Source organism: Argopecten irradians, chromosome 1 (genome assembly GCF_041381155.1).
Source record: "Argopecten irradians isolate NY chromosome 1, Ai_NY, whole genome shotgun sequence".
Lineage (NCBI taxonomy): Eukaryota > Metazoa > Mollusca > Bivalvia > Pectinida > Pectinidae > Argopecten > Argopecten irradians.
In genome coordinates, this window is record NC_091134.1 from 5,226,240 (window position 1) to 5,244,253 (window position 18,014).

Sequence of the window (18,014 nt, forward strand, 5' to 3'; positions counted from 1 at the left end):
GCTTTAAGGTGTGATTTTGTGTAGATTTGTGTGGATTTGGGTAGATTTTGGCTATTTGAGGGAAATTCGTATCACCTATCCTCACTACAGTGGAAAATCTATACCCCGTACAACTTTTCATTGTCTCTTACTATACTCCGTACATGAACGGAAAATATTTTATCAAATTTAACACATTTCTTACAGTTTTTTTCGACAATACATATTGCAGTTTTCTATGTTGACATCCATAGATTGAATATCAGGTTGATATAGGCATCTTATCGTCGCAAACTCTTTTTAATTCGCCGTTGAATGTGAATGCAGACGGTATTTTCAAGGTAGTATGTTTCAAACTTGATAAAACAAATGCTAAATAAAAAATCACATACCAAGTCAAAGCAAAAGTAGCTATTTGCTGTCAGTCAGACACGGTGGCAATAGCAAAAGGCACATTCAGGGCACTTGTCTGATGTATACAAAAATTTCAAGGAGCTGCGTTGAACGGTTTAAAATGGTATTATTTTAGAAAATTTCTCATATTTTGCTTGACGCAGCAAAATGTTCCTAACAGCAACCCATTACTTTTAATCAGTTATTTAATCTCTTATCAATCAGTAAAAGCAATAATAACAACAAAAAATAATGTTCAAATTGTATAAGTTGGGATGAACTTCCGTTTATGACATTATCAAGTTGGTCGCCATCTCGAATTTCGCTAAAAAGTGTAAAATATTCATAATATTAACATTTTTCAACCAAAGTAGACAAATGAGGTATCAAAATGACCAGAATAGAACAACAAATACATATCAGGACCAAATAATTACATGCAGGAATTAGTACGCAGCAGATGAAAACAAAATAAGCTCAAAAATGGTAATTTTTTAGCAAATTTTTCTTATTTGGCTTGACGCAGCAAAAATGTTTCCGAATTACAAACCATTATTCGTAATCAGTTATTTGACATTTTATCAAACACTAAAACAATAAAATATATAGAGATGCAAAAGGGAATTATGTTATAGCATAATGAAATATACAAACTCGAACTCCAAACCCCTGACACTATAGTTTCCTGGTGTATCATAATTTTCTTACATAGAACATTGACTATTGACCATTCATAAGCAGAATATATTAATATAAATTTGACAGAATATCTAGGTGGCATGTCTGGTATCCGGTTGTCCAAATCAGAGTAATCGAGATATCAGTATCAAGTTCGTCGACAGCCACAGCGTCGACTTCGATGTCTATGAACTGAGGTGACATTACATTACAATTGTTTTTCTAGCTTGTCATCTTTCATGGCCCATCCATGGCCAGAGTACATATCATATTAGGAACAACGGGTTCAGGGATGTGGTTGTTCATTCAGATTCCTTTCCTATTCTAACATATCGTATATGCTGTTTCAGACATCTCCGGCAGAATGGAAATTACACCAGATCCACATTCTTCGAATCTTAGCACATAGCACCATTACTCATATGAAGCACCATTCATCTACCTTGTGGACCTTCGTTCAACCATAGATGGCACAGATGATATCATCGAGGTCATTAATGTTGTCTTAAATGATAAATGTTTAATTCTTCGTCAAGCCTAGAAAGCACTTGCGGCGAACTATTTAGATTTTTGGAGAGTCTTCATTAGTCTGACTTGTTCAACTCCCTTGAAGGTGCAGGTTGTGTCACATCTGATGTATGCGTGGAGACACCATTGAAGACTCTCCGGAAAACGTTCTCTACAGTGCTTTCCAGACTTGGCAAAAAGTGGAACTTCACTGCAACCACAAAGAATACACCTATGCCATCTATGGTCGCTGATGGTTCACAAGAATGAGGAAGTGTGTTTCATACGAATTAAGGAGAACCAACTCAACCCTTCGAAGGATGTAGATATGGTGTCTTTTCTGTCATGCCGGGGAAGTCTTGAACATCATATACCATATGTGAATCACTAGGTTGGAAACAGGAAGAGCTCCCAGATCCCTGAACCCGATGTACCTGATATTAACTCTGGCCATGGACGGTTGACAAGTTAGAACCACGGTGGTAAACCGGTAATGTAATGTCGCATCAGCTCATCAAGACATCGAAAACGAAACTCAAGCGATTATCTTTGAGAACCACTGAAAGAAATATGTGATACTTTAGTAACCATTTGACATTTCCTTACGTAATACACAGGGAATAAACAATGGATGTGATCATTCTAAAAGACACAAGACGTTTCGGAAAGTGTCACGATATTAACGGAAACACGGATTTACCTAACTTTTAATTTGATACTCTATTAGTTGGCGTTGTGCTGTAATAATTCATTTTTAGACGCTACTAGAAAACAAAAATTTCGAACATGAAAACGGATTATGTTTTGAAATTTTGAAGTCCCACTTAGATATTCAGCCAACTTTAATTTCAGATTTGTTAATATATAAATCGTCAATACCAATGTCATATTCAGGAAATTCTCAGACACCGGGAAGCTGTAGTGTTAGCGGTTTGAAAACATAATTATATGACAAGTATAAGCACCCAGTGATGTTTTGTAAACCTAGTGATGGTATAATTATAATTCTTTTTGCATCTTTATATATTTTATTGTTTTTACTGATGGATATGAGGTCAAATAACTGATTATGAATAATAGTCTTGTTGGAAAACATTTTTGCTGCGTCAAGCCAAAATGAAAATAATATGTATTTGTTGTTATATTGTGGTCATTTTTTTTGTCTAATTCGGTTTGAAAATGTCAATGTTAAGACTATTTGCACTTTTTTGTGAAATTCGAAATGACGGCTATCTTGATAACGTCGTAATCGGAAGTTCATCCCAACTTATGCAATGTAAACATTTTTTGATTTGTGATCAGTGGGTCATAAGGGTTCAGAAAAATATTAGTTCGGAGATTTGGGGGGGGGGGGTTGCATGTGGGACCCTCTTAGCTCATAACTTCTTTGATATATGTCGAAACGAGACTTCAACTAGAAGAATACATCTTTAAATTTAGTCGCCTTTTACGATTATGCAATGGGGAAGCAGGTAATATTTCTTTACGGATGGTCACCTAAACCAGTGCGAAAGCCGTGCTTACTCTGATCGTCCACGGTTCAACTTTCCATTTAGCACATAGAACTCCACGCATTAAAAAGACATCAACGTCCTGGTGAAAGAAACACTGGCTGTCGGTAAAAATATACATGCAAATGGAACGTATTCTTGGTTTTCCTATGTTTCTAACCTTATAAAGGAAAATAAGATTTCTTATCACTTTGAAAATGCTAATCCTAGTGGGACGTTTCAACGTAATCTGAAACTATTATTCAAATCGATACAAGGTACATTCAAAGTCATTTTTACAACTGAGATAAAAACTCAAATAATAGCAGTAAAACTTTTTTGTATAGTTAATTTAAACAAAACTATAAGGAAGAAATATATCTTTCTATTAAGGATTTTGAATTAAGAAAGTTGCTCGCAAAACTGTGAATTAGCAACCACAGTTAAAGATCGAGGCGGGTAGTGTAAAAAAGATTCCCCGTCCTCTGAGGTTATGCAAATTTTGTAATGAAATTGAGCATGAAACCCACTTCATTTTTAAGTTTAACTCTACAGTGAGAACAATTTTCTTAAATAGTCATAAAGATGTAGTTAACCACCATCTAACAGAATTTGACAATTTGATACGACCATTGTCTTATTATTATCTAAAACTTCTACAGGATTTAGGCCTCTTTGTTAAAAAAGTAATTTGAACTGAGGAAAGCTGGTTTTAAAAATGTTTAAGTTGTTGTTTTGATCAACTGTGTGTTATGTACATGTATGTTTTGCTATCGATCTCTTTTGTATGGATGTAAGAAAGCAATAAAGTTGAATTTAATATAATGCACGTTCTACACATCTGACTTCGGGTAGAGAATTACAACTGTACCAGTTGTCCTCATGTAGTGAATCATCAGAGGCGAAAAATTTGTGATAATATATTTTTTTTCTCCCTAATTGACTTTCTTACGTCACACTTTACACCGACTTTGGCTTTGAATAGGTCCCGCCATTGAGAAAAAGGCTTTTTTGGTTCTGTTCCCTGATCGAGACGCACAAAACCGTTGTTCCCTGATCGAGACGCACAAAACCGTTGTTCCCTGATCGAGACGCACAAAACCGTTGTTCCCCGATCGAGATGCACAAAACCGTTGTTCCCTGATCGAGACGCACAAAACCTGCTACACCTCCAGTATTAAAGGAGTGTGACAAATGTCCGTTTTCAATGTGAGTGGATGAGAGTGTTTGTTGTCTTTGATTGTATACACATCGCATACACGAGAAGACGTCCATAAATGAGCTACATAGCTATCAATATGACGCTAATCATAATCAGCTAACCAACACAAAAGGCGTACTGATTGCTAAGGTAAACAAATCAAATCTACGTAAAGCTCTCCTTACAGCATCAAAGCCCATCGAATGTCATCCTGATGCAGGTGTAGTTTCATACACTCTGATGATACGAACATTAGATCATTTAGCCTAGTTTACTTTTCTATTGCCTTAGAAATATTATTTTTGGACAGTTATGTAAAATATCAAACAGCCATGCTTCCTACGAAATCTTAATAAACGCTCTATCAAAAGGCTGGTTTTAAGTTACGTATATCAACAATGCAGACAGAAATGTGATGTTTTGAACCAAGGGTTGTCATAAACAACTCTGTCTTTACAGAAAAGCAAGATATTTATAGTCGAAATAGAAACCGACCGGCTGAAATAAGAAAGTCAAATACGTCACATTTTCAATAAAAATATATAAAACATATCTTATAAAGACACATATGATATTTCAATATAGATGATGTCTGTATAGTCACTCCTACACACGATTTCCTGAAATCTTTACAGCATCCAATTAATTAAAACCTGATAATAAAGACCCTTATGATATTTTCTGAAACCAGTGTAATGATGATAAAGTTTCCGCACTAGTTTTGATATTTCTGATTTTTCTGGATTCTTGATTGCAACTGTGTAAATCTCTAATTAATTAGCTTACAAAAATAAAAGTGTACGAAAACCGTCCTATTTCAAGAGATCGATCTGATTAAAGTACATTTTTTTTAATCGTGATGAATTTATTAAAAAAGAAGTAAATACTGAGATATTTTTGTAAATGCAAAGGTGTTTTGAAAGGTGCCGTTTTATGATGAACTTCATTATATCTCGTCATATTTTGTCATAATGATCTGTATGATAGAATTGATTACTTCGACACCGAAATATATTTATCTTTTTATCCTCTTTTTAAAAATCCTGATTTTTTTATTCAATATATGCATGTAAATAACAGTGTTTTCCTTCCACAGAAGGACTTTTATACCAATATTGTGGTGAATATACCCTAAAAATCAACTATGTCTGAAGCCAGATCCTACGCGGAGGCAGCAATGACCGACACTGATCAGGTAAGAAATTGACTTTTTGGGGTGCCTAATCCGCCCAGACACCAATGGTTAAATCATACAGAACTATACAAAGCAATTTCAAACGTAGTTCCAGCAGAAAATATTGCTGGCTTACAAAAAGTTCGCGGGCTTTGGAGAATTTATATGGATAATAACGACACAAGGAAAACATTCCTTTGTGGGAAAAGCGTCAATGTCTATATGACAAATCCGGAAAGTCTATGTACTGAACAGGAAGACACCATAAGAGTCAGAATAAAAAATATACCCTTTCCGCTGACGACTGCCAAATTAAAAGAACACTAACTCTGAAGGGTTGTGATATTAAAAGTTTTTTCAGAGAAAAACTTCGAGTAGATGGACGATTAACCAACTATGAAACTGGAGATAGAATCGCCCTGATAAAGGGATATGAAAGATCCACTTCCCAAATCTATGGAAATAGGCCGAGACAGGGCTGTTTATAACTCACAGAGGACAGCCAAATGACAAACTAAACTGCAACAAATGTCTACAGCCTGGCCACACTTCAAAAGACTGTCAAAACGAAGTAGTGTGCCGCTTATGTAAAGGCACTAGTCATGTAATGACGGAGTGTCCAACGAATCTCAACAACACTCATCTGACACCTCATCATCAAGTGATGAAGAGACGGGAGATGGTAATGAAAGTGACGTCGACACAGAAATCGAACTCACGCAACCCACAACTAAGGAAACATCATCGGTCAGCAACGATAGTATTCCAGAAGAACACGTGCTTCAAGATGATCATCACCCACCAACGCCAACACTTCAAACTTCCAGCCCCCCCCCCATAAAAAAAATTAAAAAAAAAAACACAAAAAGAAAGTGATAAAAAGGACCAAAAAACCAAAAAGATGTCCAGTGCACTAGACAGTTTCGTTACGAAATAAGATAAATATGCCTCGAGAACAACAGCTTCAAGAAAATCGTCTAGCACATAGTACATGTATATCAAATGAGGTAGGTTCGCCGTTAAGCCCCTTCGCAGATTAAAGACAACATAAGAAAGCAAAAGAAGTTGATGAATGATGATTTGTACTTTTCTTTTATTTGAAATAACCAATTTAAAAAAATAAAAATATTTATTTTCTCTCTGACTGTTTCTTAAATAATGTAGAAAAGTATCAACAATGATCAGTTTTTTAATCCTTGATTTTTTTGTTTGATTAATTAACGTCCCATTAACAGCTATGGTCACGTAAGGAGGGCCTCCAATGTATGCGGTGTGTTGCGTGCATGTTATGCGAGGTGCGTGTTTTGGGAGACTGCGGTATATTCATGTTGTGTTTTGTATAGTGGAACTGTTGCCCTTTTTATAGTGCTATATCACTGAACCATGCCGCCGTAGACACCAAGCAACACACCAACACGGTCACATTATACTGAAATCGGGCAAACCAGTCGTCCCACTCCCTGTATGCTGAGCGCTAAGCAGGAGCAGAAACTACCACTTTTATAGACTTTGGTGCGTCTCGACCAGGGGGACAGAACCCAGAGCCTTCCTCAGAGGGGCGAGCGCTCAACTAAATGCCAAAAGTGAGGTGGTGTCAAGGGAGACGTTAGAAGGAAGAATAAAGTAATTTAGGAAGAAAGAAAAGATAAGATCCTAAATTTAGTCGCCTCTTACGATCATGCAATTGGGGCAGCAGGTACAATGAATTCTAACGCCCTACCTGCAGGGCGGAGATCAGATACGTAATAGAACTTTCTGTTCGTAAATTATTTCAAAATGTGCGACTACACTTCAATAAAATGTCGAATCTTCTAAATAAAAAACGTCGGAGCTAGAAGTTCTGTCTTCATTCAACACACCATCATGAAATTGAAATATTTACATTACAAAGGGTACACACATTATCATGAACACCTGGCAGGGTAATGCACACGTAAACGAATTACAGATCCGTGGATTTGTCATCACTGTGATGGGGGGACGAGGGCATGGTAATGCACACATGCACACGTTATAGCATTACAAACCCCGTGGATTCGTCATCACTGTGATGCGGGGGGTTGGGGTTGGTTCAGTGGTATACACTAGTGGCTACATCAATATTTATAATATTTCGAGGGTCATACAAAATTACAAAACGTGAGGAAAAGGGAATGTGTGAGAGGAATTACGGGTGTTTGTCTCTGTAACGCTATGGTATATAGACACATATTGAGGACAATACCAATATTTTATGTAAGAAAGGCGACTAAATGTAAGGATGAAAAATATATTCATACTCTAACAATACTCTTGGCATGTGACAAGGAAAACCCTCGTGTCCACTTTCGTACACAATATTTTATTGTTACAGATTATGTCCACATTTTCAAATATTTTTTGAAAAACAATGTGGGAAAACATTATTTAAAGACCAGACCATAATGTGACTGGAATAAGAGAAAATTTCGATCCTACGTAAAATTTAGTCGCCTTTTATGATATCGTGCAATACGGGTCCTCTATACTGCAGGAGTATCGATCACTTACGATCTCTACACCCCTGGACTATCTCATAGTAAAACTGAAGGCAGCTTAGGGAAACAAAAATCTGATACCTCCAGTTTTACTATAAGATAGTCCAGGGGTGTAGAGATCGTAAGTGATCGGAACCCCTGGAGTATCAAGGGAAACGGACAACGGCAAACGGAAATTGCAGAAGTGGACAATCGTTATTCCATGTTTCCCTTGTTTTAAAGCCTATATAAGTATCAAATAATTAATACCCAATTAACAGTTTAAAATCCCTGTAATGGTCGACGGTCGTAATGGCTATTTTCCTCGTTGTCGTCAGGTTTACGCCACACAGCAATATTTTCGTCTTCAACCAAGTGGTAACAATGCCGAAATTGGAATGAGCACGGTCGATTTTGAATTTAATGCTCATTTAAAGCTATGAGACCGTAGAATTGTTAGTTAGAAGTACAAGACATTATATCAATAGACCTCTATCTCTAGGCGTATTAGCCGAGCACTGAAGATAAGCCGACATTTTACTTCATGCTTTTTACTTGGTCGTTTGTTTGAAAACCAGAACGGGTTGTCATTAGTTTAGTTGGTGTTTTGTCTTTATGTATTTACGATTTGAATGAACCCGGTTGTTCATTAGACATTGACAAATGAATAAGTCCACATATTTCCTGATGCATTTTCGGTCCAAATGTTTTCTACGAGTTCAACTATTGACTAAAGAAATGTGCACTTTTTCTTATAATGTGTGTCGGTTTCCTGATACCAGAAATTCCAGTATTACAACAAAATGGGCATTAATGTGATTCATGCAAATGCCCCCAATCCTCTTCATTTACGCAGGATGCATCTCGGAGGGAAGGCACTGTACCTTAGCCTGCAGATTTCCTGTTACCGATGATTGAGCCCTGAATGAAATTGCATGTGACGCGTGAAATAATCTCCACAAATTCCACTGGAACCCATATCCCCTAAGCATGCCAACTTAATGAATTTCAATAACTGCATTTACATGTTTGTCTATTTTAGCACTTTGTCTTGGAATGTTGAATAATTCAGTGTTTTAAGATCTACCGTGTTACGGATGATTTAATGGCTGGTTGTTCTCCGCGTACAATCTGGTATTCTAAAGTCTTTGACAAGATAGAAACACAAACCAATACATCCAAAGCAGTAACACGTTGTATATATTGTTTTTATATTTTATTGTAGTTATAATTTCGATGTTATTCCACACGTATTTTAATACCATTTCTCTATTCTCCTTGAATGAGTACAGATATCACCTGCGATTTAAAACATCGTTCTAAGACATTCGAATGACAATATCAAACTTTATTAACGCATTTTATATTTTTAAATGACATGGAGAATAAGCATGTTTCGACCTCTCGTTAGACACATGTTCTCTATTGACGCTGTTGGTTTCCTTCACGTCCATTAATTAAAACTCTAATTAAAACTTCGCCTATCATAATAAGACTGTGGCCATCCTCTTTTGTATTACAAGACACCCGTCTATGTAGGACATTGCTATTTAACTGTTGCTCTCTTCCTTAACCCTTAGTACTGAAGGGCAATAGTATAATGTCTCATACAGGGGATGCTGGTATTGCCAATCATACTCTTAACATAGAAATCTCTATTCGTTCCAATATATGACCAATTACTGAATTGATATTTCCCCCATAAGTCGACCGTACTCGTATGGCTGGGCGTCCCTTAACAGCTCTTGGTTTAATGTGATGCGTGCTGTCCCCTATTACTGAAGCTCCCCCACAATGTTGGAGCCCCTCCTAGAGTATTTCAGTGATCTCCTATAGACAAACGTCCACTATGCTTTAACCTTCGACTGTCAATGAATCTTGCTTCATTACGTCATAAGACGTTAGTGACATAGCTTTAATGTATCGATGAACTTTCTCCATATGACCCTATATAATTTGTTTTTTTTTTCTTTACAATGATATTTTCTTTTTTTTCAAGAAATCTTTACGCATTTGTCTTAAATGATTTGTCATGGAACTTAACACAAAATGAACAAATATGTATTTACACCATTTCAAAGTAACATTTGTGAATATTGTATATATCGATTGAATGATTAACTATTATGAAACCTATTCTTCATACTTTTATATTTACATTTTCACTTCGCTCCGCCTCAATGAAACTAGTAAACTCCGATCACTTCATTTCCCAATGAAGATGCTTGGTCACGTGCTGACCTCTGACCGGCGTGAGAATACATTTTGACATTGTTTACATTTTGACCTACATTGTAGTTTTACGCCGCTTCAGTTTTGAACGAACTTTCTGCGATGTGGCCTAGGCCTACCGTTGTACATTTAGAAACACAGACAAGAATGCTTGATAAAGTGATATTAGAAATTGTCAGTGATATAATATTATAGTCGCCTAGAGATATTTTACACGTATTTTGATGACACACTGAATTAGGCTCAAGCCCAGGTAAAAAAAAATGCTGAGCATAGCCTGAACCGGGGATGCTTCAAAGCTCTCTATTTAGGCCTATAAATATATATGCACTGCTGACAAGTAAACAAAGCATGAAATTAAAACTAAAAGCATTTATTTGTTTAATGTTTAGAGAGAGATATCTTAATTCAAGCACACGTAAGAAAATTTTAACAATGTTATCTTCAAAAAGTGTAATTTGGGTTAGCGTCATGTTAGGACCGAACGCAGTGAGGTTCACCACTCATCGCATAGCCTAGTAGGCATAATCGAACGCAAATAGTTTAATGTGTACAATATATGTGAAACGGTGTCATACATGTAAGCTTAGAAACGATAGATTCCATGAAAATACGCTCAAATAGCAAACAGGCTAATTTCAGTGACATTAAGCCTAACGAAACGATTCTGTGAGTGTCAAAATCCACGGCATTGGAGGGTCGTTGGAAACCGCCAACTTTTCAAATCGATGTTTCTCTACTTACTTTATACCGAATTTTAATCCCCAAACTCCAGTAGACAGAGAAGTTAAAACATTTCAAGAATAACACAGAAGTCTTCCAGTGATCTGCGACTAAGTCCCGCATTTTAACACGTTTTATTGAGCCCCGGAAGCATGATTATTGGACTGCATCACATACTACAGACACAGGGGTTGGATTTCACAACAGGTTTAGTTAATACATATTTAAATGTCAGCTACAAATAATTATCAGACGGAAATACAACATTCAGTTAATTCCATAACAATTATAATTGAGTTTTAAAAGGTTTGATTATGTTTAGATACCAACTATTCAGCATTTTCACCACAATCGTCATTTTCTTCGAAACCGGACCCCTGCTCAATCGAGCGACCGGATTACACATTGACTGCACTGCTAGTACTGCGCAGCAATTTTTGTATTTGAAGCTACATAATAATGTTTTATGAAAAATTTAAGCCATTAATTCTTGAATATAAAAACAATATTTCAAAATCTCCGTTTTTTATCGTAACAACGCACAAAGAATGAAGTTATTTTCGGAACTACATTTTGTGTTGCCTTGGTGACGAGAAGAACTGACTGGCGGCTGTTCCGTAGCTGTACATACATGTACGATAACTGGTACAATGTTGCAAAATTGTATAATAATCTTATACCGAACACATATAATTTGACTTTTTTTAACAGCGGAATTTTTAAATTGGTTAATGTAAATATAAGGATTGATTATCAATTTTGTTGCTTGCATTGACTGATGAAGAAAGTTAATCTCGTGCAAATGTTACATGAACTGCTTCGCAGTTCACTTCATTTGCACGAGATTAACTTTCTTCATCAGTCAATGCAAGCAACAAAATTGACAATCAATCCTTAAATAAATCATACTTGTTGACCTGAATGGAGGTCTGTTACCAAGGAGGGGAACTTACGTACACGCAAGACCATCAGCCCAATAAGGTTGAGCCCAGACGTGGCTGTGAACAACAAGTATATTACTCCACTGCATCATTCAATAATACGCCGGCGCACACAAGGAGGAATCCAGCTTAGCTCGACAGGTTGACTAACTGCATAGGGACTTAACGTAAGACCGTATCTGAGTTATACTACAAAAAGGGAGTATTTCATGGAAATGTTAAAAATATCGATTAAATAAATGCATTCTTTAAACATTGATAAGAGTATCATGAGGGTAGAATCCCTTGTCATGCAGTTATCGATTTGTAAGATAAAATACATCAGAAATGATTTTGAATTATTGATGTATTCCCTGTTATCATTACAGAACTCACTATCATGATTTGCACATGAACAATGACAATGACAATGAACCCTATTTTAAGTGAATAACAGGTAGTATTAAAGTCCGTCTTCTCACAGACCGTTATGAGTGTAAGCCTGGGTGTTCATTTTGTTCGTATACGCTGAACTTGAGTTACAAGTTGTCCTATAAAAGTTATTACCCTTTCTCGATATCCTCCTTTACTGTTATAGTTTTATCAATGTGTTATACATATACAGTAGTGTAAAAGTGATAACACCCACTGTCTCGAGATCTCGACATTCTCTATATGAGTGTAAGTTCATAAACTCGTAATATTGTCAATATACGTTTATATAAACTAAATTTGACATATCCTGATATCGTAATATAGGCGCATATGAGACAATATAGATGAGTTATCCTAAAAACGATGACGCCCACTTTCTCGATAATATCCACCATTAATGTTATACTCATTAATATGACAACACCCACTATCTCGATGTTACAACACCTACTATCTCGATATTATAACACCTACTATCTCGATGTTACAACACCAACTATCTCGATGTTACAACACCTACTATCTCGATGTTACAACACCAACTATCTCGATGTTACAACACCAACTATCTCGATGTTACAACACCTACTATCTCGATGTTACAGCACCTACTATCCCGATGTTACAACACCAACTATCTCGATGTTACAACACCTACTATCTCGATGTTACAACACCTACTATCTCGATGTTACAACACCTATTATCTTGATGTTACAGCACCTACTATCTCGATATCTTCATTTTTGTTACTCTTTATATCAATGAGTTACTTACCCTATAAATGTGATAACGCCCACTTTCTCGATATCCTCCTTCAGAGTAACCCAAGAGTCCGCTAACAGTTTAACCTCCTCCTCAGTTAAGCGAGGTTCCTCCCCCGGGCTGAGATCCGAGGGGGTCGGAGTTTCATTTTCCAGTCGTTTCTCTTGAACACACTTATCTAAGAAACATCCCATTTTGTTTGTTTTCGCTCATTTACAGTATGTGTAAAACTCTTGTTAAAGCATTTCTATCTTTTTTTTTCGTATTTTTCAATTTCTGCTGAATATCACACATTGACACCTACACAGATGGAACCTATAACTTATATTAGCTCCCATCATTCTGTCCGTAGCGATACAACTCTCAGCCCTGATGTAGTATAGACTCACGTGTAGTTCACAGATTAATATTTAACAACTCCAATTGAATGCGTGCGCGAGGAAGACAGACGCGGTATATGTTGATAAATCTCCGTTCTTTTGTGTGGAGATAGTTGTGACTTAAATCTACCAAGGATACACCTTAACACAACAGTATATAAATAACAGTGTGATCAATATCGGGAGACTACCGCAGGCCTCCTGAGGACTGATGGATAAAATACCAACTATTCACATGAGTAAATCTGACGCGAGTGACTCTCGTTAAGTATTGACTCTGGTTAACGTTTACAGAGAGCGAGTCTAGTTGCGAGCTAGTGACGGTGTCCAGGTCCGGACGTGCAGGAGGGGTCTGAGTAAACAGACAAAAACAAAGAGGGAGATAGAAATGAGATAGAGAAAATGGAAATGAATAGTGACTGGACTTGGTCAGAAATTATGCGCACTGCTTACTTAAACATTGTTTATTAATTTCAATATTCAGACGAAATTACCAAGTACAAGCTGGATCAAAAGAATCCTTTCTCTACTGCCATTGCATTCCCAAATACATTGGCGTAAACACTTCCATTTGTGTTACTCCAGGCCTAGGGAAACTGTCCGCACCCACCATAATTAGTCTAATTAGTTTTTAATGTTCTCCTAAGGTTCCGACACATATTCTCATGATTATTTTTATCGATATACTTCCTATCTCATCCACTGCCGTCCGTGCCCTCCCACCCCTAGGCTTTCAACACTACCCCAATCCCTCGGCGGGTAACCACACTATTGTTGTCCATTTCCTTCCCATTCCTACTCTGTAATTTCATTATATCCTATCTCAAACCCCCAACTCGACACATAAAATAGACCCTTATCCCAACCAATCGCTGTCATTGTTACTCACCATATTCGCTTCACTGTCCCTCTCTGTCACTCCCCGAAATCTCCTTCCCCACCCCTCTCTGTCACTCCCCGAGATCTCCTTCCCCACCCCTCTCTGTCACTCCCGAGATCTCCTTTCCAACCCCTCTCTGTCACTCCCCGAGATCTTCTTCCCCGCCCCTCATTGTCACTCCCCAAGATCTCCTTCCAAACCCCTCTCTGTCACTCCCCAAATCTCTTGCCTCACCCCTCTCTGTCACTCCCCGAGATCACCTTCCCCACCCCTCTCTGTCACTCCCCGAGATCTCCTTCCCCACTCCTCTCTGTCACTCCCCGAGATCTCCTTCCACACTCCTCTCTGTCACTCCCCGAGATCTCCTTCCACACTCCTCTCTGTCACTCCCAGAGATCTCCTTCCACACTCCTCTCTGTCACTCCCCGAGATCTCCTTCCCTACCTCTCTCTGTCACTCCCAGAGATCTCCTTCCACACTCCTCTCTGTCACTCCCCGAGATCTCCTTCCCTACCTCTCTCTGTCACTCCCAGAGATCTCCTTCCACACTCCTCACTGTCACTCCCCGAGATCACCTTCCCCACTCCTCACTGTCACTCCCCGATATCCCCTTCCCCACTCCTCTTTGTCACTCCCCGAGATCTTCTTCCCTACCTCTCTCCGTCACTCCCCAAGATCTCCTTCCCCACTCCACACTGTCACTCCCCGAGATCCCCTCCCCCACTCCTCTCTGTCACTCCCCGAGATCTCCTTCCCCACTCCTCTCTGTCACTCCCCGAGATCCCCTCCCCCACACCTCACTGTCACTCCCCCGATATCCCCTTCCCCACTCCTCTCTGTCACTCCCCCGAGATCTCCTTGCCTACCCCTCTCTGTCACTCCTCGAGATCTCCTTCCCCACTCCTCACTGTCACTCCCGGAGATCTCCTTCCCAACTCCTCACTGTCACTCCCCGAGATCTCCTTCCCCACTCCTCAGTGTCACTCCCCGAGATCTCCTTCCCTACCTCTCTCTGTCACTCCCCGAGATGTTCTTCCCCACTCCTCACTGTCACTCCCCGAGATCTCCTTCCCCACTCCTCTCTGTCACTCCCCGAGACCCCCTACCCCACTCCTTACTGTCACTCCCCGAGATCTCCTTCCCCACTCCTCACTGTCACTCCCCGATATGCCCTTCTCCACTCCTCTCTGTCACTCCCCGAGATCTCCTTCCCTACCTCTCTCTGTTACTCCCCAAGTTCTCCTTCCCCACCCCTCTCTGTCATTCCCCGAGATCTCTTTCCCCACTTCTCTCTGTCACTCCCCAAGATCTCTTTCCCCACTCCTCACTGTCACTCCACGAGATCCCTTCCCCCACTCCTCTCTGTCACTCCCCGAGATCTCCGACCCCACTCCTCACTGTTATTCTCCGAGATTTCCTTCCCCACACCTCACTGTCACTCCCCGATATCCCCTTCCTCACTCCTCTGTCACTCCCCGAGATCTCCTTCCCTTCCCCTCTCTGTCACTCCCCGAGATCTCCTTCCCCACCCCTCTCTGTCACTCCCCGAGATCTCCTTCCCCACCCCTCTCTGTCACTCCCCGAGATCTCCTTCCCCACCCCTCTCTGTCACTCCCCGAGATCTCCTTCCCCACTTCTGACTGTCACTCCCCGAGATCTCCTTCCCCACTCCTCACTGTCACTCCCCGAGATCCTCTTCCCTGCTACTCTCTGTCACTCCCCGAGATCTCCTTCCCTACCTCTCTCTGTCACTCCCCGAGATCTCCTTCCCCACTCCTCACTGTCATTCCCCGAGATTTCCTTCCCCACACCTCACTTTCACTCCCCGATATCCCCTTCCCCACTCCTCTTTGTCACTCCCCGAGATCTCCTTCCCTACCTCTCTCTGTCACTCCCCAAGATCTCCTTCCCCACTCCACACTGTCACTCCCCGAGATCCCCTCCCCCACTCCTCTCTGTCACTCCCCCGAGATCTCCTTCCCTACCCCTCTCTGTCACTCCTCGAGATCTCCTTCCCCACTCCTCACTGTCACTCCCGGAGATCTCCTTCCCCACTCCTCACTGTCACTCCCCGAGATCTCTTTCCCTACCTCTCTCTGTCACTCCCCGAGATCTCCTTCCCCACTCCTCATTGTAACTCCCCGAAATTTCCTTCCCCACTCCTCACTGTCACTACCCGAGATCTCCTTACCCACTCCTCTCTGTCACTCCCCGAGATCACCTTCCCCACTCCACACTGTCACTCCCCGAGATCTCCTTCCCCACTCCTCACTGTCACTCCCCGATATTCTCCTTCCCCACTCCTCACTGTCACTCCCCGATATGCCCTTCCCCACTCCTCTCTGTCACTCCCTGAGATTTCCTTCCCTACCTCTCTCTGTTACTCCCCAAGTTCTCCTTCCCCACCCCTCTCTGTCATTCCCCGAGATCTCCTTTCCCACTCCTCTCTGTCACTCCCCAAGATCTCTTTCCCCACTCCTCACTGTCACTCCACGAGATCCCCTCCCCCACTCCTCTCTGTCAATCCCTGAGATCTCCTTCCCCTCTCCTCAATGTCATTCTCCGAGATTTCCTTCCCCACACCTCACTGTCACTCCCCGATATCCCCTTCCTCACTCCTCTCTGTCACTCCCCGAGATCTCCTTCCCCACTCCTCTCTGTCACTCCCCGAGATCTACTTCCCTTCCCCTCTCTGTCACTCCCCGAGATCTCCTTCCCCACTCCTCTCTGTCACTCCTCGAGATCTCCTTCCCCACTCCTCACTGTCACTCCCCGAGATATCCTTCCCCACCCCTCACTGTCACTTCCCGATATTCCCTTCCCCACTCCTCTCTGTCACTCCCCGAGATCTCCTTCCCTACCTCTCTCTGTCACTCCCCGAGATCTCCTTCCCCAATCCTCTCTGTCAATCCCCGAGATCTCCTTCCCCACTCCTCACTGTCACTCCCCGAGATCTCCTTCCCCACTCCTCACTGTCACTCCCCGAGATCTCCTTCCCCACTCCTCACTGTTACTCCCCGAGATCCCCTTCCCTACCTCTCTCTGTCACTCCTCGAGATACCCTTCCCACTACAGATCGCCTACTCCAGTCTGTCGCTGCTCCTCCTTTTCCCCACCCCACTTTGTTATTCTCCTCTCGTCGACGGACCAGTATCTAAGACGTTATTCTACACCCATACAAACAACCTACGTTTACCTCGTTTGGAAGTGATTATGGTGTTCTAACGAGGTGGGTATCGATTAGAATTATTAATTGACTCGTTAAAGTCTGGTCTGGCCAGTCGCTCACGACGGATTTTCGGTACTCCTTAAGGCGTTAAACTCGTGGGCTGTTCCAGTTAGTTCTTACATATATACTAATCAATATCCTGGACCGAGATGCAATTTAAATATTAATTACAAAGGCCAATTAAACACCTCATAGGTTAATTAATTTTCTTACCGCCAGTTCGTTCGTAAAGATATAAATCAACGGGAGACCTCCGATTGCTCGACGTTTACAGGTGGGCAGTGTATTAACCCTGTTGGTGAGGGGATATGGACAAATATTTATACGCAAGTAGACGTTAATAAGAGGGAACATCTGTTAATACATTTAGTATTTCTATTTTACTCAAACGCCAACCTCCCACAATTGTGGGGACATGCGTACTAAGATTAGGTGGCGTTAATTTACGGGGCAATCTTAACAAGGCTTTACTTTTATCTAATCAATCTGTTTATTACCACCAAGCATGTTCAACGTCTGTTCTTTGCATCTCT

The 18,014-nt window shown here is 40.5% G+C and overlaps 2 protein-coding genes across 2 annotated transcripts in view; one reads left to right on the top strand and one right to left on the bottom strand.

The window, feature by feature from the left end:
• LOC138315877 (neuroglobin-like) overlaps positions 1-13,621 on the bottom strand; it is a 45,899-nt gene extending 32,278 nt beyond the window's left edge. The window contains exon 1 of the mRNA XM_069257195.1: positions 13,005-13,621. Within this exon, the coding sequence (XP_069113296.1) occupies positions 13,005-13,186 (182 nt within the window). The 5' untranslated portion in view covers positions 13,187-13,621. The remainder of the gene's footprint in view (positions 1-13,004) is intronic.
• LOC138308884 (uncharacterized) lies at positions 13,584-17,477 on the top strand. Its single transcript, XM_069249925.1, has 3 exons — positions 13,584-13,611; positions 13,857-13,929; positions 14,225-17,477. The coding sequence occupies exons 1-3, from the start codon at positions 13,584-13,586 to the stop codon at positions 17,475-17,477; spliced, it is 3,354 nt and encodes a 1,117-aa protein (XP_069106026.1).
• Positions 17,478-18,014: the final 537 nt, after the last annotated feature.

Coding starts and splice junctions, on each gene's coding strand:
- LOC138308884 (XM_069249925.1), top strand. CDS start 13,584: ATGGATAAAATACCAACTATTCACATGA. Junction 13,612..13,856: donor AATACCAACTATTCACATGA/GTAAATCTGACG, acceptor TTCAATATTCAG/ACGAAATTACCAAGTACAAG. Junction 13,930..14,224: donor GCATTCCCAAATACATTGGC/GTAAACACTTCC, acceptor CACATAAAATAG/ACCCTTATCCCAACCAATCG.